Source organism: Pogona vitticeps, chromosome 2 (genome assembly GCF_051106095.1).
Source record: "Pogona vitticeps strain Pit_001003342236 chromosome 2, PviZW2.1, whole genome shotgun sequence".
NCBI classification, from domain to species: domain Eukaryota; kingdom Metazoa; phylum Chordata; class Lepidosauria; order Squamata; family Agamidae; genus Pogona; species Pogona vitticeps.
The window spans coordinates 20,177,457-20,204,444 of record NC_135784.1 but is presented as its reverse complement, the minus strand read 5'-3'; the positions used below and the strand labels follow the sequence as shown (position 1 = coordinate 20,204,444).

At 44.4% G+C, this 26,988-nt stretch overlaps 1 protein-coding gene across 3 annotated transcripts; it reads right to left on the bottom strand.

Moving 5' to 3' along the window:
• Positions 1 to 26,988, bottom strand: LOC144587484 (uncharacterized). 3 transcript variants are annotated; one of them, XM_078388252.1, is made up of 6 exons: positions 24,966 to 26,988; positions 22,873 to 23,385; positions 21,685 to 21,811; positions 18,855 to 18,919; positions 4,184 to 4,310; positions 1 to 2,697 (listed from the first exon to the last, which is right to left on the bottom strand). In XM_078388252.1, the coding sequence occupies exons 2-6, from the start codon at positions 23,287 to 23,289 to the stop codon at positions 1,121 to 1,123; spliced, it is 2,313 nt and encodes a 770-aa protein (XP_078244378.1). In that variant the 5' UTR covers positions 23,290 to 23,385; positions 24,966 to 26,988; the 3' UTR covers positions 1 to 1,120. The 3 variants fall into 3 exon arrangements, with proteins under 3 accessions (XP_078244378.1, XP_078244379.1, XP_078244380.1); XM_078388253.1 differs by having other exon boundaries at positions 22,873 to 23,341; XM_078388254.1 differs by lacking the exon at positions 22,873 to 23,385.

Below are 26,988 nucleotides of genomic sequence, written 5' to 3'. Positions count from 1 at the left end.
TTCCTCCATGTATGGATTTCTTTATGCTTCGGACTTGGACAAAACACATATCACACTCGTAGCATTTCTATGGTTTCTCTCCAATATGGAGACACTGATTACTCAAAAGCTCTGAACTGTAAGCAAAACGTTTCCCATACTCCTGACATTTATTTGGTTTCTCTCCTGTGCAGACCCTATTATGCCTCACAAGAGCTGAGCTGTGTACAAAACAATTGCCACACTCCTAGCAATTCTGTGAGTTGTCTCCAGTGTGGACACTGTTATGATTCACAAGTTGTGAATTCTGACTAAAATATTTTTTAAATTCCTGGCATCTGTATAGTTTCTCTCCTGTGTGGACTCCCTTATGTCTCAGAAGCTGCAAATTCCAAGTGAAACATCACACTCCTGGCATTTGTAGTGTTTCACTCCTTTGTGGATTCTCATATGACGCACAAAGTGTGAATGCCGAGCGAAACGTTTCCCACACTCCAGGGATTTCTATGATTTCTCTCCTGTGTGAACTCGCATATGACTCACAAGCTGTGAATTCTGAGCAAAACATTTCCCACAAACCTGCATTTGTAGGGTTTCTCTCAGTTGTGGATCCTCATATGACGCACAAGGTGTAAATTCTGAGCAAAACATTTCCCACACTCCAGGAATTTCTATGGTTTCTCTCCTGTTTGAACTTGCATATGAGTCACAAGCTGTGAACTGTGAGCAAAAGATTTCCCACACTCCAGGCATTTGAAGGGTTTCTCTCCTTTGTGGATCCTAATATGAGTCAAAAGGTTTGAATTCAAAGTGAAACATTTCCCACAGTCCTGGCATTTGTAGGGTTTCTCTCCTGTGTGAATCCACATATGTCTCAGAAGGCTTGAATTCTGAGTAAAAGATTTCCCACACTCCTGGCATTTGTAGGGTTTCATTCCTTTGTGGATCCTAATATGACACAAAAGGTTTGAATTCTTAGCAAAAGATTTCCCACACTCCTGACATTTGTAGGGTTTCTCTCCTTTGTGAAACCAAATATGACTCACAAACTGTGAATTACAAGCAAGAGATTTCCCACACTCCTGGCATTTGTAGGGTTTCTCTCCTGTGTGATCTCGCATGTGAGTCACAAGCTGAGAGTTCAGACCAAAACTTTTCCCACAGTCCTGGCATTTACAGTATATGGTTTCTCTCCTGTGTGAACCCACATATGACTCACAAGCTGTGAATTACAAGCAAAACATTTCCCACACTCCTGGCATTTGTAGGGTTTCTCTCCTGTGTGAACTCGCATGTGAATCACAAGCTGAGAGTTCCGACCAAAACATTTCCCACACTCCTGGCATTTGTAGGGTTTCTCTCCTTTGTGGATCCTAATATGACTCAAAAGGTTTGTATTCTGAGCAAAAGATTTCCCACACTCCTGGCATTTGTAGGGTTTCTCTCCTGTGTGAACCCACATATGTCTCAGAAGGTGTGAATTCTGAGTAAAAGATTTCCCACAGTCCTGGCATTTGTAGGGTTTCTCTCCTGTGTGAACTCGCATATGACTCACAAGCTGAGAGTTCCGACCAAAACTTTTCCCACAGTCCTGGCATTTATATGGTTTCTCTCCTGTGTGAACCCACATATGACTCACAAGCTGAGAGTTCCGACCAAAACTTTTCCCACAGTCCTGGCATTTATATGGTTTCTCTCCTGTGTGAACCCACATATGACTCACAAGCTGTGAATTACAAGCAAAACATTTCCCACACTCCAGGCATGTGTAGGGTTTCTCTCCTGTGTGATCTCGCATGTGAGTCACAAGCTGAGAGTTCCGAACAAAACATTTCCCACACTCCTGGCATTTGTAGGGTTTCTCTCCTTTGTGGATCCTAATATGACTCAAAAGGTTTGTATTCTGAGCAAAAGATTTCCCACACTCCTGGCATTTGTAGGGTTTCTCTCCTGTGTGAACTCGCATATGACGCACAAGCTGTGAATTCCAAGCAAAAGATTTCCCACACTCCAGGCACTTGCAGGGTTTCTCTCCTGTGTGAACTCGCATATGACTCGCAAGCTGGGAGATCTGATCAAAACTTTTCCCACAGTCCTGGCATTTGTAGGGTTTCTCTCCTGTGTGAACCCGCATATGACTCACAAGCTGAGAGTTCCGACCAAAACATTTCCCACACTCCTGGCATTTGTAGGGTTTCTCTCCTGTGTGAACCCACATATGACTCAAAAGGTTTGAATTCAAAGCAAAAGATTTCCCACACTCCTGACATTTGTAGGGTTTCTCTCCTGTGTGAACTTGCATATGACTCACAAGCTGTGAATTCCATGCAAAATATTGCCCACACTCCTGGCATTTGTAGGGTTTCTCTCCTTTGTGGATCCTCATATGATGCAAAAGTGGTGAATTCCGAGCAAAACATTTCCCACATTTGTACAGTTTTTCTCCTCTGTAAACTCTTCGATGGCTCAGAAAGCGTTTCTTGCAGTTTAAACATTTCCCAGACATTTTGCTGAAAAAACAATTATTTTCCGTGCAGACACTTCTGTGAACCATCCGTCCTAACATCAGAGGAAAATGTTTCCCACACATCATGCATTTGTATGGTTTCTCTTGGGTACAGGTTTTTTTTCTGTGGGTTCTCCGGTGTCCTGCAACCTCTAATTTGTGTGTACATGTTTTTTCATATCCGGGGCATACCTTTTTCTCCCTCCATTTATCTGCAGGAAAGGACGACAAATGCAAAAAAGGCTGAACTGGAGAGATGAACAGATCGAGAGACCGAAAAAAAGTTTTCTCAAGACGTGGATTTTGAGGCAAGAAATCTCTAATGGAAAGATGAAATTGTCAGTCTTTCAAGTACTATAATACATTGTCCTTTTTCCCCTTTTTGTTTTCCATCACATCTATAAACTAATTTAAGAAGGCTAAGAGAAATATAATGATTTCCTTCATGGACACCTGGTACCAACATTATACTCTTTATAACATCCAAGCGAAGGCCTTTATACTGAATTAGGACTGTATGAGGACCTTTAAATCTTAATACAGTGGTGCTTCGCATAACGATGTTAATTGGTTCCAAAAAAAAATCGCTATGGGAAACATCATTATGCGAAACGCGTTTTCCCATAGAGATGCATTGAAAACCGGTTAATTGGTTCCAGTAAGGATTACCGTCCTTAAGCGAAAAAACCCATTGGAAACATCGTTATGCGATACATTGTTTCCCCCATTGGAATGCATTGAAGCCTTTTCAATGCTTTTCAATGGTTTAGCGAAGTCAATTTTTGCAACTTTAAGTGTGTCATAAAAGGGTCAAAAATGGTTTTAAATGCTTGGAATAGTTTTTGCACCTTCTAAAACGGGTGCAAACTTAATTTGGCTTTGATCTGACTTTTCGTTAATTTTTGCTGAATTTTTTTCTCCTCCACCAACTTTTGACAGCTGTCAAAAGTTGACAGCTCCATTATTTTCTATGGGGAGGAAAAAATGCAAAAAAATTAACGAAAAGTCAGCAACTGTTTTAAATGCTTGGGTTCGTTAGAGGACCTTCTAAATCGTGTGCAAACTAAGTTTGGCTTCATTCTGAGTCTTCGTTAATTTTTTGTGAATTTTCTTCTCCCCCATAGGAAGCAATGGACCTGTCAAATTTTGACAGCTGCCTTATTTCCTAAGGGGGAGAAAGAAATTCAGCAAAAATTAACGAAAAGTCAGATCAAAGCCAAATTAAGTTTGCACCTGTTTTAGAAGGTGCTCTAACGAATCCAAGCATTTAGAACCGTTTGTGACCATTTTAAGACACTTTTTAAAATGAAAAAACAAACATCGCTAAGCGAAGCAGGGGACCTAAAAACGCATTCGCTATGTGAAGCATGGTCCCAAACTTCGCTAAGCAAAAATTGCCCATAGGAAACATCGTTAAATGGTGCATATTATTTTCTTAAAAACCCATCGTTATGCAAATTCATCGCTAAACGAGGCACTTGTTAAGCGAGTCACCTACTGGTTTTCTTTTAGCTTAATATGCTCCTTGATAGCTTTACTGTTATTTTCCGGCAATAAATTTGCCTATATCGCAGTGGCTAAAGTCAGTTGGGACACCATTCTAGTATGGAAGCATTATCATTGCTGTTATTGTTGGTAGTCGTTATTGCACTGGTAACGATGGAAATTAGAATCAACCAGAGAAGAAGAGAGCCTTACCAAGAGAGGATACAGTTTGCCAGTTCTCCTCCATGACCTTCTGGTGGAGGGCCCTCTGGTCAGGATCCAGCAGTGCCCACTCCTCCTGGGTGAAGTGCACGGCCACCTCCTCATAGGTCACTGGACCCTAAAAATGGAAAAGAAAGAAGGCCTTCTTCATAGAATTAATAAAGATAACCTCCTAAATCCCAAGGAACAACTGAAGAGAAGTTGGTTGATCTCATATTGTAGGGATCTACCAATTAAGGGATACCAGTCACTTTGGCGACGTGCTCCCTCCAGGAAGAGAGGCCTCCAAACCTCAGTTGCTGGGAAAGAACAGGGGGAGGGAAAGAGCTACTGGTGACCCACCATCCCTCCTTGTCAGCTTCCTTGAGGCAACCAGGGACCCTCTGTCAGCAACAGGATGCTAGAATAATCCGGGCTTTGGGATGAGAGATGGGAAAGTAATTCCTGGTGTCTCCATCTTCACTTTTGGAAAACCTCAAACAGCCCACTACTTGTGGGACACTGTCCTCCCGAGGTGTGGGACACGGTGGCTCTGCGGGTTAAACCACAGGAGCCTCTGTGCTGCAAGGTCAGAAGACTAGCAGTTATAAGATCAAATCTACGTGACAGAGGGAGCTCCTGTCGCTTGTCCCAGCTCCTGCCAACATAGGAATTTGAAAACATGTACATGTGAGTAGATAAATAGGTACCATCACAGTGAGAAGGTAACAGCGTTCCGTGTTTCGTCGCACTGGAGAAGTGGCCACAGAAACTGTCTACGGACAAACGCTGGCTCTATGGCTTGGAAATGGGGATGAGCACCGTGCCTTAGAGTGGGACACAACTGAACTAAATGTCAAGGGGAACCTTTACCTTCCTCCCAAGGAAGAGGCTCAAGGCAGCTCACTATGTGAAAAACAAGTAGAGTTTAAAATGGAATGAATTAAAGGGGGGTCTCGACTTACGAACGGTTCTACATACCTTCTGAGCTTTCAAATGCCTTCCTCTGATGTCCGGCGGAACGCTCGGAAGGCAAGAAGGCAGGGAGAAAAGGTGGGAAATTCGAATTTCCAGCCTTTTCCTACCTGCCTCTTTGCCTTCCGAGCTCTCAAAGGGCTTTCCACCCGACATTGGAAAAAGTCCTTTGAGAGCTCAGAAGGCTGTCAGTGGCGGCGGCGGCAGAGTAGGGCGTGTCCGGATGCCTTCCAGGCGAAGCACTGGAAGGCATCTGGACACCCCCTACCCTGCTGCTGCCGCTTGGAGCCACGCCACTGTGGGGAAAATATATGCTTTTACAATGTATGTATCTGTGGTAGTAGCAGACATTGTGCTAAGCGCGCAAATCACGTACACAGCGTACTAGCTTCTAGTAAAGGATGATTCATTAACCTGCCTTTGTATCTAGGATAATTACCTGTCTCTGGGTAAATTGTATTAACTTACTTGTGTATTTAAGGTGTTATCTGTCTCTGTTTACCCTGCTCGTGTATTCAGGAATGTTTACCCTGCTTGTCTATTTAGGGTTTACCTGCCTCTGTTTACCGGCCCCTCTGTTTACCATACTTGTGTATTCAGGATATTACTTGCCTCTGTTTAGAATGTACTTGATTAACTTGTGCAAAGGTAGTAGAAAACAATAAAAGAGGGGCGCGGCGAAGGATCGGGAGGAATTCCCACTGAACAGCTTTGCACAGCATGCTGTTTTGTTCATCCGGATCCCATCCTGAAACCACACTCGAGTGCCTCGCCTCTTTCTTTCTCCTTGCTGGTCAAGAGGGGAAAAAGGCTTCATCTGCAGATCCCGACAACTAGGCTTCATCTGCAGATCCCTACAACAAGGCTTCATCTACAGATCCCAACAAATGGTGCCCTCTCTGAGGTCAACTTTCGATGACCACTCACTCATCTCGCCTGGCACAGGCCCCAAGACGCGTCAATCATCCGCAAGGATCCCTCGGTGAGTGTTGAATTTGTCAAGTAAGACACCTAGACTTCTAGCAACATGGCGACTTCTTTATCAAGTCTTCAGGAACAATTTGTACAGGACCTCCACTTCTTATTAAAAAGGAATGGTCACATGACCACACACACAGAAGTGGAAGATTTAGTATATACTATAGGGGATTTGTGCCTAAAATAAGCAGCTATTTTCATGGACAGCCAAGAGTTAAAGCAGAAGTGATTTCTACATGCTCCAAAGTGTGTACTTGCCTTCAAGGCGCACGCAACATTCTTTTCGATCCAGAATTTGAGGCTAAACTACTCAAACAACTTCCTCAAATTCTGCCTCCAGCCTCCTTAGCTCCCCTGCTACACTCTCCGTCTCATTCTGACCAGCCTGAGAATACCTCCTGGAAAACCCAGGATGACTTAAAAGCATTGCCCCCTCAGGCAACTGAGATTGATAACCGTCCTTCAATGGATACAACTGGTGCTTGTGCAGAAACTGGCTGTGTCATTTCTGCTTCTATTGTCCTGCAGGAATCTGCCATAGCAGTTCCTGTCAGATCTGAACTTTTCCACGCTCAAGGCATCCGCGAACTGCAAAGCAGTAGCAAGGACAAAGGGATAGAGGTTCTCCTGGAATCCTCATCCGCCCAATGGCTGGTCCCTAGTGACTGGAGGAGAGGTCTCCTTCCACCAGCAGAAGGACTCATTTGCCTTCAAGAATGGCAAGATTCAGCATTTAAGCAAGCAGGACTTAATGCTGGTGCAGCAGAAGTAGTTATAAAGCGGACATTCCAATCAGCAAATCAAACTGCCTGCCTGCCTCCCTCCCTGGCTGGCCTGAAAGAAGCAGCAGCTACCTCATTGTCTCCACCTGGTCAGCCAAAGTTGCATGATATCCCAGGGAATTGGGACCCAGGCCCAGAGAAAATAATAGAGGATCTGCAGGATTTCTTTGATATCATGGGCTGGGGTACAAAAGCAGCTTTACAAGCATTTGATGCATCATATAAGGAAGGGGAGGAGGAAGAGAATCTAAGGGGGGTGGCTGCTACACCCCAACATGAAGCTTGTTTTGAACTGCTTTTTCCATGTGCTAATCCAGTTTGGGTGAAAAATCCTACTCAGCCGGACATGGCAGTTATCCAGATCCTGACCATCCAGATGGGAGGACATCCAGTCCAGAGCCTAGTGGATACAGGTGCTGATATCACAGTTGATATCATAGCTGGGAATGATTGCCCCCCCACCTAGCCAGTAGAGAGACTAATGCTGCATATTAGCGTGGGAGGAGGTGAATCAGCTCCTTAAAGTTTTCCCCCATCACCTTCCAATCTGGAGAAAGCATTGTTTACACTCAAGCCACTTGTAAGGGATCCAAATGATGTCCTGGACACTCTATGTTCCATGTTCTTAGAACTACAAATCCTATCACACCTTGCATTGCTGAGTTTCCTGAGTAGCTCGGCATGATGGACTTCATACAAGCCTGCATGCCTGTCTCTGCCTCTGTGCCTTCAGGAGTAACAGTGTCAAGATCTTAAGAGTGACTCCAGGCGTTCTGCCTGCTATTTTGGCTACTTCATGGCTGCTAAATGCAGTTCTCTACATCCCTGAAAGAATGCCTGTTCCAGATGCTTGTTAAATTGTCAGGAACAGATAATTAACTGTTTGTTTGCAGGGTGATATTGATAAGAGCGCTTGACATGTCTTTCCTCTGTCTATTATCAGTTAGCCAGATCTTAAAGGGCAATGGGTATTGAATTTCACAGAGCTTCATTTTAATGCTCAGAATTAGCTGCAGTTTTTTAGCCTTTGAGTTTTTTTCTAATGTTGAATTTACTTTTGTTGTAGACACAATATGTTTATTCTTTTGCATTTTTTATTCCTCATATCTATATCCTTCTATTACATTTGATTGTGGGTTTCTTCATGGAGAGACTTTTAGTTCACTGTGGCTCTCTTCTAAATATGTCACAAGCTTCCCTTGAAAACTTTGAAAACTTTGTCTGTTTATGCCTGAGACAGAGAAGCAAATTATTCCCTTGAGGGAATACACAAGATAAGGGACATGGTTTCACTTTAGCACATGAGGCAGAAAATCTAAAAGCATTTTCCCTATTTCTTACAGTAATAAGAAGCAAAATAACTTAATAACTTTTTACCTTTCCATGGCTCCCAAAGTTTTCTGCCTGAGGCAGCTGCGTCAGTGTGTCTAATGTTATAAAATCAGAGAAATAAAATCAGCGATTTGAGCAGCTTTTCTAACGTCAGTTGGTTTCTGTGACGTGTGCCATGACGTCACCTGCCTGTCTTGGCTAAGGCTGGAGTTTCCTGGCCTATGGCAGGGCAGGAGGTGGGTCTTAAAGGGGTGGAGTTTATATATATAAGGGTGAAGTGCAAAGAAGGGGAGATGGAGGGCTGAGATAGGGTTGAAGAGAGAGTTGAGTGAGGGCTTGAAAGAAGATCTGTAGACAGGGTTAGATATAGGTTAGGTAATTGAGTGTTAAGTAACAAAGAACTGTGCAGGGTTAAGGTCTGAGAAATATAGTGTGACAAGTGATTCTTTCATTCAGTGATTTACATTTTATTTTTGTATTCAATAAATCATCATTTTTATTTTGAAATCCATAATAAGTCTGATGTGTCAGGTTTATGTGTGGTTGGTGGCAGCGAAGTTGTGTATGTGTGCGTGAAGGATCGTGACCTGTCATCTCTTGTTGTGACGTAGGAGGAGGTGGCAGTCGCGACAAAACTGGTGTCCAGCGGTTGGGATACGAGGGTCCAGTTGCCCAGATAAGCCTTGGCTAGTGTGACCAGAGCAAAAGGATTTCAGTTAGGTGCACCTGAAGTGGGGTGTGGGTAACTCTCTAGGATTTGTCTCAAGGGGGGAGCAGATCTAGTAGAGAGGTACCTAAACTTCAGAGTGAGGGAACTGACTTATGAGCTCTGGAAGGTCCATTTTGTGAGGGAGATTGGCCCAAAGTAGGAGGCTGTTGTGACTTGGTCTGAGAGTCCAGAGTTGGGAGAACTCGGAAGGGACAGACAGACCAAGGGCAGCGAAGATTTGGGATTTCTCTAGTGAACTACAGAACCTGAGAGAAGGTGAAGCTGTGGTGGATTTTGAAGTAGAGCCAAGGGCAGAAAATTAAAGTAGCTCTAAATCTGGCAAGAGGCCCGGTGAAGGGGCAGAAGCCATTAGATATTACAGTAACAAGCCTAGCCGTATCTGTTGGTATACCCTGTTAAAGAGTGTCAGACCTAAAGCACAGCAAGAAGAAAAGTATTTTAAACAGAGGCGTGGAAATTGACAGGAGCCTTTTGAGTTAGTAAAATGCCTCTCACACGCAGTCAAATGGCATAAATGAGTGAACTAAGAGACCAAGCGATGTCAGACTGGTCTGGGGATGAGTCAAATGGTGAGGGAAGAGTTGCCTCAGTGCAGGAAGAAGCTAATGGTGAACAGTTATCAGAAATTAAGAAAATTCAATTAGCCCAGGAACACGAATTTAGATTAAGGGCCTTGGAAAAAGAGGAAAGAATAGAAAGGGAGAAAATTGCTCTGGAAAAGGAGCGTATGGCTTTTGAATTTAGGAAATCAGAATTACTGAACCAAAACAATAACAACAACAGAGATTCTGGTACTGAACCAGGCCAGTTATCAAAATCAGATTTGAAGAAATTTCCTACATATAAACAGGGGGATTGTCCTGAAAACTTCCTTAAAATCTTTGAACGAAGTTGTGCTGATTTTTCTGTGAGGGAAACAGAGAAAATGATAATTTTGAGGTCTCTCCTGAGTGGAAAAATGGCTGATGTGTATGCTGATATGCCAGTTGAGCTCACTAAAGATTATTCAGAGTTCAAAAAAATGGTTTTCAATCGATTTGGCATTAATTCAGAACATCTTAGGCAGAAGTTCAGAAAACTTACTAAAAAATCAGATGAATCTTATACCCAACTTGGTTTTAACTTAGAAAAGTGTTTAGATTGGTGGCTTGAACAGGAGAATGTAAAAACTTTTCAGGAATTGAAAAATGTTGTGGGCCTGGAGCAGTTTTATTCCTTACTCCATGGGGAACTTAAATATCTAGTTCAAGAAAAGAAACCAACTGACGTTAGAAAAGCTGCTCAAATAGCTGATTTTATTTCTCAAATAAGGGGTCCTAGTTTGTTTATTTATTTAATTTATATCCCACCTATCTGGACTATAAGTCCACTCTAGGCGGCTTCCAGCATATAATAAGAATAAAATACAATTTAAAAAACATGTGCATAAACATAAAGAATAATTACAATCACAGCAGATAAAAACGAATATAAGGAAATTAGAAAAGGGATCAGGAATTGATAGGAGGGAAGGCCTGGATGTATAACCATGTTTTTAATTGAGTTTTAAAAACACCCAGCGTAGGGGCCGCGCGAATCTCTGGAGGAAGGTTGTTCCAGAGGCGAGGAGCCACTGCCGAGAAGGCCCGGTTTCGTGTCTTCTCCTTCCGGGCCTCTCTCGTCGTCAGACTCCTCAGCCTCACCTCCAGACTCGAGCGGGTGATCCGGGTAGACCTAGGTGGGAGCAGGCGTTCCGCCAAGTATCGAGGTCCTAAACCGTTTAGGGCCTTATAAGTAAGCATTAGAACTTTGAAGTCGATGCGGAAACGGATGGGCAGCCAATGCAATGCGGCCAGCATTGGAGAAATGTGTTGGTATTTTCTCACTCCAATAAGGAGTCTGGCCGCAGCATTCTGCACCACCTGAAGTTTCCGCATCAGCCTCAAAGGCAGCCCCACGTAGAGCGCGTTACAGTGGTCTAATCTTGAGATTACGAGCGCATGCACCAAGGTAGTGAGTGCCCCCGTGTCGAGATAGGGCCGCAGCCGGGCAATCCGCCAAAGATGGAAAAAGGCGGTACGGACTACCAACGCCACCTGTGTTTCCATGGCGAGCGTCGGGTCCAGATGTATGCCCAAACTGCGGACCCCACTCTTCGCGGCCAGAGTTGCCCCCCCAAATGTGAGAGAGTCCCCCAAGCCGCTAACCACGGGGCCACCCACCCTCAGAACTTCCGTCTTGTCCGGGTTCAGCCTCAGCCCATTCTCCTGCATCCATCCCAGTACGGCCTCCAGGCAGCGCTGAAGGGACAGGACGGCATCACCTGTATCAGGTGAAAAGGAGATGTAGAGCTGGGTGTCATCAGCATATTGGTGACACGAAGCCCCACATCCCCGGATGACCCCACCCAGCGGCCTCATATAGATGTTAAACAGCATTGGGGAGATGATCGACCCCTGTGGAACCCCACAATTGAGATTCCACGGGGCCGAGACACTCTCCCCAAGCTGGACTCTCTGGGGACGGTCCTCCAAGAAGGAACGGAGCCAGGCAAGAGCCGAGCCATCAATTCCCAACTCGGAGAGCCTCCCCAGGAGGATACCGTGGTCGACGGTATCCAAGGCCGCTGAGATGTCGAGGAGGACCAACAGAGACATTTTTCCCCTGTCGGCCTCCCTCAACCGGTCATCATACAGGGCGACCAATGCCGTCTCTGTACCATGGCGCGGCCTGAAGCCCGACTGGAATGGATCCAAGGCATCTGTTTCATCCAGGTGAGCCTGGAGCTGATCGGCCACCACCCTCTCCACCACTTTGCTCATGAAAGAAACATTGGCGACGGGCCTATAATTGCCAATTTCGTCCGCCGCCAAACTAGGTTTCTTTCTTATGGGCCTAATGAGTGTCTCCTTGAGGGCAGAGGGAAACCTGCCCTCAAGGAAAGACCCATTTATTATTGCAGTTGTTATGAGGGGAGAGGTGTGAGGAAAACATGGGACCCAAAGTTCTCTTAGGAACAAGGACAGAGACAGACTAAAGTAGGCGGCCATTTTAGTGAAAAGCCCTCAAAACAGGGCCAGCACAGTAAACAAGTTTTGGAGGGAAAAGAGAAACTTGAAAGATTTGATGGGAAAAGCTCATGGGGGGAGAGAATCTGCTTCATTTGCAAAAAGAAAGGCCACATTGCTGCACAATGTTTTAATACAAGGCAAAATAAAGAAATTCCACCTCAGAAAGTTAATGTAAAAGAAGCAAAGGCTGTATTTTGTGTTCAGAGTAAACCTCAAGCTTCTTCTACTGAAAGTTCTGTTACCATGGAAAACCAGGCAGAAGCAGTTAGGAGCTCTGAATTGGATACATTGAAGGAGCTACCTCTCGCTGAAGTTGTCCACTGTTATTACATAGAGACTAATTCTCAGTTACTGGAATCTGCTGGGGACAGAATAAAAAGATTTTTGAAAATAACTATACTGCTTTGCGAGACACTTGCTCTCAAATTTCTATTTGCCACTCAGACATAGTACCACAAAGTTGTATGATTGCTGGCCAGACTCTATCTGTGAAAGGGATTGGTTCAGAACTAGTTTCATTACCTGTAGCTGATATGAAAATTGAATATCAAGGTTGGAAGGGATTTTGGAGAGTGGGGGTGTCTTCTGAGATTCCTACCCCTTTTCTTATTGGTAATGACTTAACAAAGCATGTCAAGAGTGCCCTGGTGGTAACACGTTCACAATCCGTACAAAGTGAAGCCAGTAATGAGACTGACTCTCAAGAGCAAGAGAAATTTGTACCCCAACCTGAGGCATTCTCAGTTGAGATACCTCAGAAAAGCCTCTTAGTCAAGGAACAAACAGCAGACCCCACCTTAAAAGACTGTTTCGGAAAGGTGACTGATAAAGATTTATCACCTGAGTGCCCTGAACGTTTTATTATTAAGGGTGGTTTACTTTATAAGGAAAAACTGAATAATATTTCAAAAGGGGGGCCTGAAGTTAAGAGACAGTTGGTGGTGCCTGAGAAATATCGCCCTATGATTCTGGAAAAGGGACATGCAGACATTTTCTCAGCTCATATGGGGATAAATAAGACCAAACAAAGAATAGCCCAAAACTTTTACTGGCCTGATAAGGGTAAACATATTAAGAGTTTCTGTCAAAGATGCCATATTTGTCAGAGACAGGGCTCTAACTGTGATAAAACTAGAGCAAAGCTATGCCCATTACCAGTGATTTCAACTCCTTTTACACGTCTAGGGGTGGATATCATAGGTCCATTGCCCAACGCCACTAAGCGGGGGAACAGATTTGTTTTAACTATAGTAGACCATGCAACGAGATATCCGGAAGCGATCCCATTACGTAATATAGAGACCCAGACAGTAGCAGAGGCTTTGGTAGATTATAGGAGTAGGATGGGTTTCCCTTCTGAGATAATCACAGACTCAGGAACCTCTCATACATCCAAACTTATGAAAAGGTTAGGCAGGGGGGTCGTTCACGTCAATGCCCTTAAGCCTTATTATAGAGAATCGAACCAGATGCTGTTTGCAATAAAAGCGGCTGATAAGGAGGAACATGGGTTGCCCTTCGGGGAAGGGAGGGGCCCACAAAAGTTCAATCCACAAGAGGTGCAGATCAGCCCTGCTCTATCCAGAGAATAGCAGAATAGTCGTAGAACGCTAGTTACAAAACATCAAGAAGTGTTCTCAAACAAACCTGGTGTTGACAAGGGAGTGCTACCCAGGACTGACACAGGGAATGCTTCTCAGTCTGTAACACCATATAGAGTAACAGGTTATTACTTTGACAATATTCGCAAAGAGCTAGACGAAATGCTGAACGATCAAATTATTGTACACTCATCTAGCGCTTGGTCAGCCCCTGCAGTTTTAGTAGACAAGCCGGATGGCAGTGTCAGGTTCTGTGTGTACTACAGCAAGTTATATTCAGTAACTAAACCTGATGCTTATCCTATGCCTAGGCTTGATGACCTAAGTGAGACGATTGGAGGTTGCAGAGTCATATCCTTTTTAGGTCTAACCAAAGAGTGTTGGCAAGGAAGAAGTGATCCTAGAGAAAACCGCATTTTGCAGTCCATTTGGTCTGTTTGAGTTCCGGGTCCTCAGTTTTGGCCTGAGAAACTCACCAGCTACATTTCAGAGGCTCATGGACAAAACCTTGCAAGGGCTCAGTGCATTTACTGTGGCTTACATCGAGGATATAGGGATCTTTAGCAACACCTGGCAAGATCACCTACATCATTTAGAATTAGTGCTACAAAGATTGAAAGATGCTGGCTTAACCGTTAAAGCTAGTAAGTGTCAGCTAGGTAACACAGAGATGAAGTACCTAGGTCACATAGTGGGAGGAGGCCTAATCAAACCTTTAGAGGCCAAGGTTGAAGCAATCCTGAATTGGCCCAGACCTACCACTAAAAAGAGAGATCCTTTTTAGGTCTGGCAGGGTATTATAGAAAGTTTATACCCGGTTTCAGTGAGATTGCTGCACCTTTATCAGACCTGACAAAGAAGCAGAGCAGCAACAGTGTTTCCTGGTCGGAAGAGTGCGAGATGGCGTTTGGACGGCTGAAAGATGCTCTAACCAACCATCCGGTGCTGCATGCTCCTGACTTCAGCAGAGAGTTCATCATCTACACGGACGCGTCTAATGCCGGTGTGGGAGTGGTACTGTGCCAACAGGATGACAGCGGAGACCAACATCCGGTGGCGTACCTGAGCAAGAAGTTGCTTCCCAGGGAGAAGAGTCTTTCTACCATCGAGAAAGAGTGTTTGGCGATCATCTTCGCGATCCGGAAGTTGAAGGCTTACGTCTGGGGTCGACATTTTACCTTGTGCACCGATCACTCACCTCTGTTGTGGTTGCGGACTATGAAATCACAGAACAGTAAACTGATGAGGTGGGCGCTTCTTTTGCAGGACTATGATTTCGAGGTTAAGGTGGTCAGAGGGACTATAAACTGTGTGGCTGACGCCTTATCCAGAAGACCGGAAGACGACATCTGAAGAACTTATGGACTCTGTACATGGTATATGGCAATGTAAAATGTTTGGACAGTTATGTGTTGTGTTATGATAAATTTTGTGCATTGCATGTTTTATATACCTGTATGGCGGAAGTGTAAGTATATTTGAATAATATGGTTATATAAAACTGTGTTGTTACGTGAGAACTGTAATGCTTGATGTTGTTTTCAGTTGTTTTGGGGAAAAAGCACCTTAGCTTTCCCCCACAAAACAACTTATTAAAGGGGGAAGGTATGTGAAGTGTGCCATGACGTCACCTGCCTGTCTTGGCTAAGGCTGGAGTTTCCTGGCCTATGGCAGGGCAGGAGGTGGGTCTTAAAGGGGTGGAGTTTATGTATATAAGGGTGAAGTGCAAAGAAGGGGAGATAGAGGGCTGAGATAGGGTTGAAGAGAGAGTTGAGTGAGGGCTTGAAAGAAGATCTGTAGACAGGGTTAGATATAGGTTAGGTAATTGAGTGTTAAGTAACGAAGAACTGTGCAGGGTTAAGGTCTGAGAAATATAGTGTGACAAGTGATTCTTTCATTCAGTGATTTAAATTTTATTTTTGTATTCAATAAATCATCATTTTTATTTTGAAATCCATAATAAGTCTGATGTGTCAGGTTTGTGTGGTTGGTGGCAGCGAAGTTGTGTATGTGTGTGTGAAGGATCCTGACCTGTCATCTCTTGTGGTGACGTAGGAGGAGGTGGCAGTCGCAACAAGGGCCAATTCAACATATGCAAATGATCGTTTGGAATTGCTGCCAAAGATCCATGACTGCATGGGTGTAAGTTTGCTCTGAGTTTATGACTGTTCAAGTCTGCATATGACTGTGTTATGGTCATAGCTCCATGATGCCACCTGAGCATTTTTACAGGTATCTTTTTATTATGAGACCAGTCACTCATCAACAGTTAATTTAAATTTAGATATAAAGGGCACTAACAAGTACCTCTATCTTTTTTCCTACTCATCCCTCAAAATAAAAATAAAACACAGTATGGAATAAAAGACAAAACAGCTATAGAATTTGACTGCCAGATTATAGGGGTTAAAGTTGCTGTTTTTAAAGTTACTGTTATGTTGCCAAGCTGTACACCTGTTAATTGCCTTTTAATTAGTGGCCCAGAAGTACATTTACTGGGACATGTATGGAAGCTACTGCTCAATCCATATCTACCATATGCACTCCTCCAATCAAGTCTCATACAAGAAATTCATGATGTGTGTGTGTGTGTTCAGTGGGGAATCACTGAAGCATAGGATTTCCTTTAATTCCACAGGGCAACCAATTGTGGAAAGAGCACATTTAACTTTTAATTCTCTTTTGCACAAGCAAACCTCAAGCAAAGGAGTTTCTGTGACAAATGTTTCTATGCAAAAGCTCTGTATACTTTACAATTTTCTGCTTTTTCCCCATAGCTGTGTTTTATGTATCTGAATATTCATCATACACTCGTAACAATGGAATAGTTAATTAGTGATCAATATGTTTTCTTTTTCTAAACATGATTATGTACTCTTGTTATGTATATTGCATTTTCTTTAATCTACACTGTGATGCTGATGTCATCGGACTGTGCCATCTAATTCTCTTAGCCCTAAGCAGTTATCAGGCTGAATATTATATCCTCCATGAAGATGCTGCTTATGACTCGCTAATTGCGCAAAGATGGATTTTGCCGCCACTCGATGACTGAGCAACGTGGATCCCTAGATACAGAACTTTCTGGCGTGTATAACTAGCGATGGATGGTTTCAAAAACAAAAAACAAAACAAAAAAAGGGAAAATGTTGGGAAATGGTTCTGCTGATAGGACAGAACATAGAGCTTATTAGCTAATTCTGGTATTTTCTATAAGTCTATGTATCTTTCTATATTTAGGTACTATAGGGGTGTATAAGTTAAGCCCAGTAGAAATCTTATAGGATGAAGAAATCCTGTAGTGTTTATACTAATGCTTAGGAGCAGTTTACGCACCACACTCATGGTTTGTGTTTCTGTTGTACTCATACAGAGAACTGGAATGCCAAGATTCCAGGTTTCATTCCATCTGAACAATGTTTTAAAGTTTTAAAGAATTATACAGCATGTGACAATGAGTTTTGGCTCTCAGCGCAACAAGGAGGCAGGTTTAGTTATTTGAATGCCTCCCTTATTCCCAGTGGCCTGGAATATTCCACATTGGGAGATATCTATTCAATTCAGTGTATTCCAAATTTAGTTACTATGTGTTCTGCATTTTTCCGTAAGTCTGTACCTCAACTATCTTTAACCACTAAGCAATTATATCAAGTAAAATATCATGTTCTTAACACTGTCCCACCCTTTGCCGAAGACGAACCTGACTTCATGCCATCATACCAGCGCCGGAATTCCTTGGACTCAGAATTTTCAGGAGTCTACAACAGCCATCATCTTCAACAAAATAAATAAAAACAGATGGGATGTGGGGAAAATGTATGCTTTTACAATGTATGTATCTGTGGTAGTAGCAGACATTGTGCTAAGCGCGCAAATCACGTACACAGCGTACTAGCTTCTAGTAAAGGATGATTCATTAACCTGCCTTTGTATCTAGGATAATTACCTGTCTCTGGGTAAATTGTATTAACTTACTTGTGTATTTAAGGTGTTACCTGTCTCTGTTTACCCTGCTCGTGTATTCAGGAATGTTTATCCTGCTTGTGTATTTAGGGTTTACCTGCCTCTGTTTACCGGCCCCTCTGTTTACCATACTTGTGTATTCAGGATATTACTTGCCTCCGTTTAGAATGTACTTGATTAACTTGTGCAAAGGTAGTAGAAAACAATAAAAGGGGGCGTAGCGAAGGATCGGGAGGAATTCCCACTGAACAGCTTTGCACAGCATGCTGTTTTGTTCATCCGGATCCCATCCTGAAACCACACTCGAGTGCCTCGCCTCTTTCTTTCTCCTTGCTGGTCAAGAGGGGAAAAAGGCTTCATCTGCAGATCCCGACAATTAGGCTTCATCTGCAGATCCCTACAACAAGGCTTCATCTGCAGATCCTGACACGCCACGCCTGGTTTCCCAGCCATGCTCGGACTCTCAGGAGTCCAAGCATGGCTGGGATAGGCGGGCGCGGCTCGGTTCCCGGCAGCGGCGGCGGGGTGGAGAATTCCAGATGCCTTCCAGGCAGAGAAGCACTGGAAGGCATCCGGACACCCCCTACCCTGCTGCCGCAGCTGCTTGGAGCTGTGCCACACCGGGCAACCCAAGCCATGCTCGGACTCCTGGGAGTCCGAGCATGGCTTGGGTTGCCCGGCATGGCACGGTTTCCAGCAGCGGCGGCAGCAGCAGGGGACCCCCGGATGCCTTGCAGGGCTTCTCCGCCGCCTTGGGAGGCATCTCGGAGGTCCCCACCGCGGCTGATAGTGGGTCCGAAGCACTATCGGAGGCGGCGGGGACCTCCGAGATGCCTTCCATGGCGGCAGAGAAGCCCTCCAAGGCATCTGGAGGTACGACCTATGGCCTACGGACTGGAAGGGGGAGGTGGGGAAAGCGCCAAATTTGAATTGGGCTCTTTCCCCGCCTCCCCCTTCTGGTCCGTAGGTCGATTCTTCGGCCGTAAGTCAAAGTAAAATTTTGCGGCCGGAGAAGTTCGTAGGTCAAAAAGTTCGTAAGTGGAGCCGTTCGTAAGTCGAGACACCACTGTACACAGACACACAAAAAACCAGACAACAGACACACAATACACTCTCTTCCCCATTAAGTGTCATACACTATTCTGTTTCAAAAATACAAAAGTAAGTAGTACATTAAATAAGTAGTTAAAGAAACAACAGAAACTCCAAGAGGCATAAATTGTAAGCATAAAATACAGTATATAATCGAAATACGCAAGGCATTTGCCCTACCAGATCGGCTTCTCCATGGCAATGAAGAGTTGAAGGACTACTTGTCGTTGGCCTCGCGCCGGCCCCTGCGGGAGAGACGAAAGAAGTTGGGGAGCCAGTCCTAGAAGCTCATCTCAAGAGAAGATCATAATCCTAAAAACGTGGACCAAAAACTAAAGTCTTAATTTAGCACCTGAGGATTCCCACCGCAGTTAAAGACACACATTCACATACTAAAAATTCTTCCATTTCACAAAACTGTGAGTGAATGATATTCCAAGAGGGAAGAAGACTGAGACTTTTTATTTTTTATTGAGTAAAAGAATTTCTCCAACAATTAAAAAACACCAAATGGTATGATTTCTCCTTCCTTCCAGATATTAGATTTCAACTGCTGCACCAGATTTTTTCTTTTATTCTGGATCATATTTTTATTTATTTATTACCACCCTTTTTTAGGAGACAAAAACAAACTAACCAAACTTTGTCTTTCTTTGTTTTAACCCACATTGTAGAAAATGAATGGAAAATCTGGTGGGGGTGTTCCTTGTCTCTCTCCACCTGCCCTGAAATCATTGCCTTCTTCTGTGTTTCTTTCCCCCTCTCCATCCCGTGATTCCTATCTTCTTCCTAACTGTTACTCTATTCTTCAAATTGGGAGAGGCCGTGAGGCAACACCAGCCTCCAGGCTGAATGCTCAGATGTCAAGGTTTCCCATCTGTTGAGGTCCATTCCTAAGGCCTTCAAATCCCACTTGCAGATCTCCTTGTATCACTTCTAAATTTTTATTGGAGTACAATTATAATTCAAATCAAGAAGGGTGTATTAGTGTCAGTCCCAGACATAAATGATCACTTTCGGTAATATCTATCATCAATTTCGAATTGGGCAATATATTAATACGTAGAATGCAAGATTGCTATGCAGATCACACTGCCACCCCTCTTAGTGAAATGAGTACATTCTCCAGAACCATCTCCCTTCACAAAGCCATTTAATATTAGGAGATCCCTCTTTTTTCTGAACTGAGTAAAGCAATATCCTGGATAATTCCATACTTTTTCTTTGGATTTTCGACAACTTTCCCCCAATTATAACCATCTGAATCTAATAACCCGATGAAAGTGGGGATATAAACTTTCATCATTAGCACCTAAGTGTACATTGAAATCCCCTGCAATAATGAATATTGCCTTAGGATATAGAGATTTGGAACTAAGCTCATGTGGAGGGCTCCAGGTTTATTAGAAATCAGGATGCCAAGGCCTCCCTTAGAGGGACCTCCTCTGGAGCTGGAATCAGGTTTTGATAAATAGCTTACAAAACCGTTTAGCTCCAACTCTTCCTTCTCCCAGGTCTCCTGGCGGAGTCCTGTGTCATATTCCCTGATAAAGCTTTGAAAAGAGGGGTCCACCACCTTCCCTCAGTAGCCCGTAATGTTCCAGGAAAAAAATGTCAGCAAGAGATCTTGTTGATGGATTAAAAATCATTCAGAAGCAGATGGCTCTGAGGTGAATGTTTTCTTACCCACAGCAGGGTTGAGGGGGTGAGAAAACTACTTGGTTTCTCCACAATGGGTAAGCATGCCAGGAAGTTGGAAAATTGTTCCCCCGAGACTCTATATTTCTGCTCTGTTCTGAACCAGCAGCTTCCTCGTTCTTAGATTTATTGTGTCTGAGCGTTCTGTGTCCCAGTGAAGTTTCTCGTGGTCATTTAATCCTCCCTTCCTTGCCCTTATTTCTATCACATGGCCCTTTAAAAGCTCAAATCTGTTAATTAGGGCATTTTATACTTCATAAAGAGACAGTCCAAGAGGTTCCTCTCATCAGGATCCAAGGGTTCTGTGGGTTCTTTTGCCCACTCCATTGGTGGTTGGGGATCAGTCTCTACCAATTCGATAGCACTGGGAGTTGGGGTTCCAGATGGAGATTTCCCCCAAACAGTGCCAGTAGTATCCAGATCAATTGAATACGTGCTATGGTTTTCTTTCCCTTGAATGCTTTTAGCATCATCTCGGTTGCAAAGACACAGTGGCAGAGGGGGAGCACAGTTCTCAAAAACGCTTACGTATAACAGACACACCCATCTCAGTCAGGGCATCTTTCGATTCAGACACCCTGGCCTTTGAGGTCTTCCTGGGTGTCTCCTTCCTATTGCCTTCTTCCAGACTCACATATTTGCCTCCCAGCTGTTGTTGAACTCCCCTTTCCTATATTTTAGAAACTTTTCTGTTCATGCTGGGAGTTCAATCCAGGGATAGACGATTTATATGGTGTCTCTTTCCCTGATCAGATTGGTTTTAAAAGGATTTCTTGATTTAAAGGATGAATTCTTTGGACTTCTTACGGCAACGCCTATATATTAACGTCAGAAACCATGATCTCAAAATCGGTCAGAATCACAGCTGGAGTTTGACCAAAAGGCTCTATATAAAAATGACATAAAATCCACATGGAAAGGAATTAGATCAAATTGTTGAGCTATAAACACTATATAAAAAGGGAATTAGATAAAAATGAGGACTGAAGGAGCAACAATGAGAGATGCTACTACCACACCCTATCAGAACCGGAACCACTCTCCCAATCCGAAATTTACACCTGAGACGTTTTCCGTTTCAGATGGGAAAAATGCATCTTTCCACACTTGGTCTCCTGGACAGAAACAAAGGAAATGGCTGCTATATAATAGGTCTCGGAAAACTGAAAAACTAAAGAGGCAGGTTTGAAATATAGAAAGAACAAAAGAAGAATGTCACTCCATCCCCAGCTAAAAAGTCAGGGAGAAAACATAGGCCCATCTTTCCTTTCCCACATTAATAAACACACAACTTTCTTGCACAAAACCTTACCTATAAAGCTGACACCTTCTTCGTTCCCATGACTGATCTCTTGTTGCTGAGGATCTTGTTTGATGTTGAACTGAGGTTCCTCTGCTCTGGGGAAATCAGACTGATTTTCTACACAGAGATTTCCCATCTGAGGATCCGTGACATGCAATAAGCAGGTAGAAAAGAAAGAGGAAAAGATCTAAGCGGATGAGGCTGGGATCTGGAAGAGAAGGGACATCTTCCACAGATTTTCTAAGCAAAATATTGGCAAATGGTAAAATTTGTAGGATTTCTTCAAACATTTTCTTGATCCATTGGAATACAAAAAGACAATCCCCACCCGAACCCACCGAAAGGCATCATATTGTGTCATTGCACCTACAACAGGGCTGGATTGAGTGCAGTGCCAAGGGTAGAGGTAAACCTGAAATTTACTTGGAAAACTATGCAGATGAGGAGGATGCACCTTGTTTTAAAGTGAAAGAGGATCTCCCCAATATTGGGGACGGTTATTCAGTTTCAAAATACAATGAACACGGACCCCACATCTTCCTTTCAAGGACCAGAAAGAATAAATTCCAGCAGAACAGCCTCTAAGAGGCAGCGAGTGCAGGGGTCATGGGCTCCCCATGTTACATACAGCACTGATGTTACCTGTCTGTCATGGGTTGGAGGGAAAGTTCCATCCTATGGGGAGTGGAAGGCGGGACATCAGGAGGAGGGGCTGTACTGTATATATATGTGGAGCTTGTGTGAAGAGAGCTCAGAAGCTGGGAAAGAAGCTGGGAAAGAAGCTGGAGGAGAGCTGAGAGAAGAAGCTGGTGTGGGAGTCTGTGTGTCAGACAGGGTACTACTGTGTGTCAGTCAGTACCAACCTGATAGGTTCAGGTGTCTTTATGGGTAGCCAGAACTGATAGGTTCAGGGTCTGTGCTCTATTTAAAGGTGTTCTGTGTGAACCATCCTGGTGTATGTATGATTGAGACTAAGCCACGTTACTGTATCTTATTCACTTGATCATTTTATTTTCCCTGTGTGTTATCTAAATAAACCTTATTCCTTTATTTGTTAGAAATCCATTCCTGGTCTGTGTGACTCCTTACAGGGAATGGTTGGTGGCAGCTTAGTGAAACTGTGGCATATCCTCCAGTAGGTCTGGGTTTGTAACACCCCATTTCAGATTCTAAGTCCCTGGCATGGATTGCTCTCACCTCTAGCTCTTCCTGCTTTCTCTCTTCTGCCTGACTCAGACCCAGGAAACCTTCTGCCAGCGACACCGCCTGGGAAGTGGTCTCGGCTCCACATTCTCTCACCCAGCTCGACATCTCCAGGGGGAGGACGGCCAGGAACTGCTCCAAGATGACCAGGTCCAGGATCTGAGCATTTGTGTGTCGCTCTGGCTTGAGCCACTGACGGCAAAGGTGGTGGAGTCGGGTACAAACCTCTCGAGGACCATTAGCCCCCTCGTAGGAGAATTTCCTGAATTTCTGGCACTGCGTATCTGAGCTGGGCATCTCCTCATCTACGACCTTCTCCACTGTTCTTTCAGGGCATGTCCCAAGGCTTGTTACCTGGATAACATTTGGGTGTCTTCCTGCTCTGGGGAGGGGTGTGTGTTGGTCTGCCATTTTACTCTTTACTCAACAATACTTCCAACGCAGTCCTCGAACCACTGTCGTCCTGCTGAGCAAATTAATTCCTTAACAGTTGATATGACTGGAGCTCTACAAAGCAAAGACACTCCCAAGTGAGCATGTGCCAGACCCCAAAAAAATGCCACTAAATAAACCAACCAAGTCTAATCTCTAACAGGGAAGACAGAAGGATCCTAAGGCCGAGATGGAAGAAAGGCATGTGGGGCTGCCCGTTCACCTGAGAGGGACAGACCAATGTGCTTTAGACCGTCAGGGACTGAGAAGTGGGGCCATCTTCCCTTTTTTCCTGATCCCTTTCTAACCATTCAGATTCATTCTTTAACTTAAGCCACTGAAACCTAAGACTTTCCCCTGACTTTCTTTTATACTTTGCTGTCTTAATATTAAGTGTGCACAGAGCTCCTTTTGATGTGGAAGAAATCATCAGTCCACCATTGCTTGGCTCTTAAAAGCTAGGCATCAATCAAAGCAGTGTATTTATTCATTCAATTCTTTTTGAAAAATAATCTCATTAAAATATTCCCTGCTTATTCAAGAAGAATGCTTTAGCAGGTGATGGTTAGCCTTCTATCCTTCTGAGGTCGGTAAAATGAGTACCCAGCTTACTGGGGGGGCAATGTGTAGCCTGCATAATTAAATTGTAAACCGCCCAGAGAGTGCTTGAAGCGCTATGGGGCGGTATATAAGCAGCACGCTTTGCTTTGCTTTTGCTTTATGGTTCTATTGCATATTTCACTAGCTAGGAGTTTATTTATTTAATTTTTATTTATTAAATTTATAGCCCACCCATCTAGACCGAAGTCTACTCTGGGCGGCATGTCCAGTTTCCTGACTAGAAGAGGACCAAACTCTGCATCACAAAGAATCCTTTACCTGGAGAGCTCATAATTTCCCTCCTGTATTTATTTATTTATTGTTTTATTTATTTACTTATTTAAAATCATTTTATCCGACCTATCTCCTTAAACAGGATCCAAGGTAATTTACATCACTAAAAAGAATATTTAGAAGCAAAACCAGCAAGTATCCAGAGATCTTTTAAAAATAAAACATAGACTAGATTAAACATTGTAATAAACAACAAAGGCAAAAAAAAGACATTTCAAAGCCATCAGAATCCCTTCAAAGAAACCCTCTCAGACCCACCAGTCAGTCCCTCAAGGAAAGCCTGCCTGGAGAGGGTGGCCTTCATCCTCGTCTGGAAGGTCAGCCAAGAGGGAACCAGCCTCGTATCCCAGGCGAGGGAATCCCAGAGTTTCGGGATCTAATGAGTTGTTGGCTGAAGGTGTCCTCCATTAAATGGGGGGCCCACCAAGCGCCACCCTTTCGCCCTCCAAGGGAGCCAAACAGGGAAACCTTCTCCTCCCCTGCAAGTGGCTCGGAAGGTGCAGGATCAGCCCTTTTGTGGGCAGGAGAGGTGGAAGGAGGGGGGGTGGATGTGGCTCTTCAGGCAGCAGAAAGGCTTGGGCCGCAAACAGCCCTTGCTTGGGGGCTCCCCTCCGGCTGCCTCTCCTGCCCGGTCTTGGGGGGCTTCCCTTCCCTCGGATGGCCTCGGAGTTGGGGGGCCCTTCCCTCCTTCTCTCCCCCTCCCGCCCCTCCCCTCCCTCCCAGTCTCCCCCAGTTCCCTCCCCCCTCCAACCCCGACTCACCCTCCCTCCTCCTTGCAAGGGGCTCCTCGGATCCCAGGCGGCCTTTCCAGCAGCCGAAGCCCCGCTTTCTGTCCGGAAGAAAAAGAAGAGGACCGGAAGGGACGCTTTTTCAAATGGGACCGTTTCTATGGGGACTGACGCCGCTCCCTCTTCCAAGATGCCCTTCTAGGAAATGCCACTCTGTGCGTTTAACCCTAAGTTTCGTGGTCTCCCGAAGGAGGGCCAAGGAAGCATCCTTGGCACCAGGCGGAGGTTTGGCTTCTCCAGCCCTGGCATCCGTGGCTCCCTCCGGGGTTGGAGGGAAGGAATCCGGGGCTCCCTTGCCCAGAAATCGCTGGGCTCTTCCCCCCACCCACCCATTCACAGCCTCCTTTACTTCTTCCCAGCTCCATTCAGCACCAGGAACTCCCACCTGGCCTCTCGGTTTGCCTCTCTTTTTTCCATTTCCATCGAAAACCAGTCTGGTTGAAAGTTTGCAACAGAAACGGGAACATTCCAATCCCTTTAATAATAAAAACAAACAAACCCAGATCTTCATGATTGCAACGGATTCCCAGCACTTTCTGCTGGGAGGTCTGGCACGGGCAGTCCATCCTTGCTGCCCATCACCCTTTTAAGCTTGCGACTCTTCTGCTCCAATTACATGTATTTTTCTGATCTGATCCTTGAAAATAAGATCTGAGGTATGTGTTCCTCGCCTCAAAATTTGGCAGGCTGTTTTCACTTTTAAAAAAGGATTATTTTCCTGTGGGGTGCCATAACCAAGCTTGCTAAGCCACATGGGTGTTGTAGTGTAGAGAAAACTCTCCTAGAATCCTGTGGCTGCTTCTGAGGGGAGGAGTTGCCACCATTCTTCCTCTTTCTCATTATCATAGAGAGCTTGCATTAGAGGCCTTCCCTTACGCCAATCAGAGGGCTTGATTAATTAATTGCCTTTCCCCAGACCAATCCTAATAACGTGATGTAACCATTGTCCTATCTGCACCCAGTCTACTATCTGTAATGCTGTCACTACCTGTGACCTTGTAATGTTAATAAAAGGACAGTCTCCTGAGGGCAGGGAGCCAGAAGAAGCCAGAAGACTTCTCATTCTGCTTCCTTGATGAGTCGCCCACCAGGAGTCCTGCTGGCAGACATCCATCTGTGTGTGTGGCTGACTTCCTTAATCTATTGCTAAGAGACTCTTTGCTATCCTATTATCTGGTGATCACCCCAAAGCCCATCAGCCTGCTCATTGCCTGAACCCAACATTTTCCCTGTGTTCCTAGTTTTCTAAGGAAACGATAGATTTCCTTCTGTCATTGGCACAGTGCCCACTTCAGCCGTGGCAGGAGCAGTGGCCTGGGGCAATCCCTTTTGGTGGGTTCTGGCAGGGATTTTCCACCCCCTGATCTTGTCCCTGTCTTCTCCAAGAGGCTGAGAAAACCCTACATGTTCTACCAACAGCCCACATCCTTGATTGAAGAAATCTGAGGGTGATATCCTGTATCTCCCAAGTCCCAACCTCACCCACTGAGATCTTTGCCTCCATCTTTTCTCTTCTATTTTCCTGTTGTATGTCATGGATCCTCAGACGCTGCTAAGGCTGATTTTCCCATGGCTGAGAAACCTTCGTTTCACACCAAAAGAAGTCTCCAGTGATGAGAAAACAATTGGGGAATTGAGGAAGGTGCCATTTTGACGGGTAATACTATGAGGATACGTATTTTTTTCCTCTGTGAAAGGAAAGGTCTATATATATATACATTCCTCCTCTGGGTTTATGGGACTAGGAGTGGAGAGATCCTGTTCTTTAGTTCTTTCTATACATCAAACCAGTGTTGTGATTTTTAGTTTGACAAGAATTTTTGTAATAGCAACCAGTTCCTCAGTTTCTTCTGTCCATGAGGCCATGAGTGAAGAGGTGACCTTTATTCTGTCTGACATAAACGGCCTTAACTGTACAAGTGCAGGATAGGAGAGATTCTGAGGCATATCCATACTTAACTTTACATCATACACCTCTTGACCCCCCCTCTTTTTT

Bases quoted from the DNA above. Each gene is read 5' to 3' on its own strand.
- LOC144587484 (XM_078388252.1), bottom strand. From the start codon at position 23,289: ATGGCAGACCAACACACACCCCTCCCCAGAGCAGGAAGACACCCAAAT. The intron at 21,812-22,872 runs GTGAGAGCAATC...ACGGATCCTCAG, and splicing joins GAAAGCAGGAAGAGCTAGAG to ATGGGAAATCTCTGTGTAGA. The intron at 4,311-18,854 runs GTAGGGCAAATG...TTCCATTTTTAG, and splicing joins GCCATGGAGAAGCCGATCTG to GGTCCAGTGACCTATGAGGA.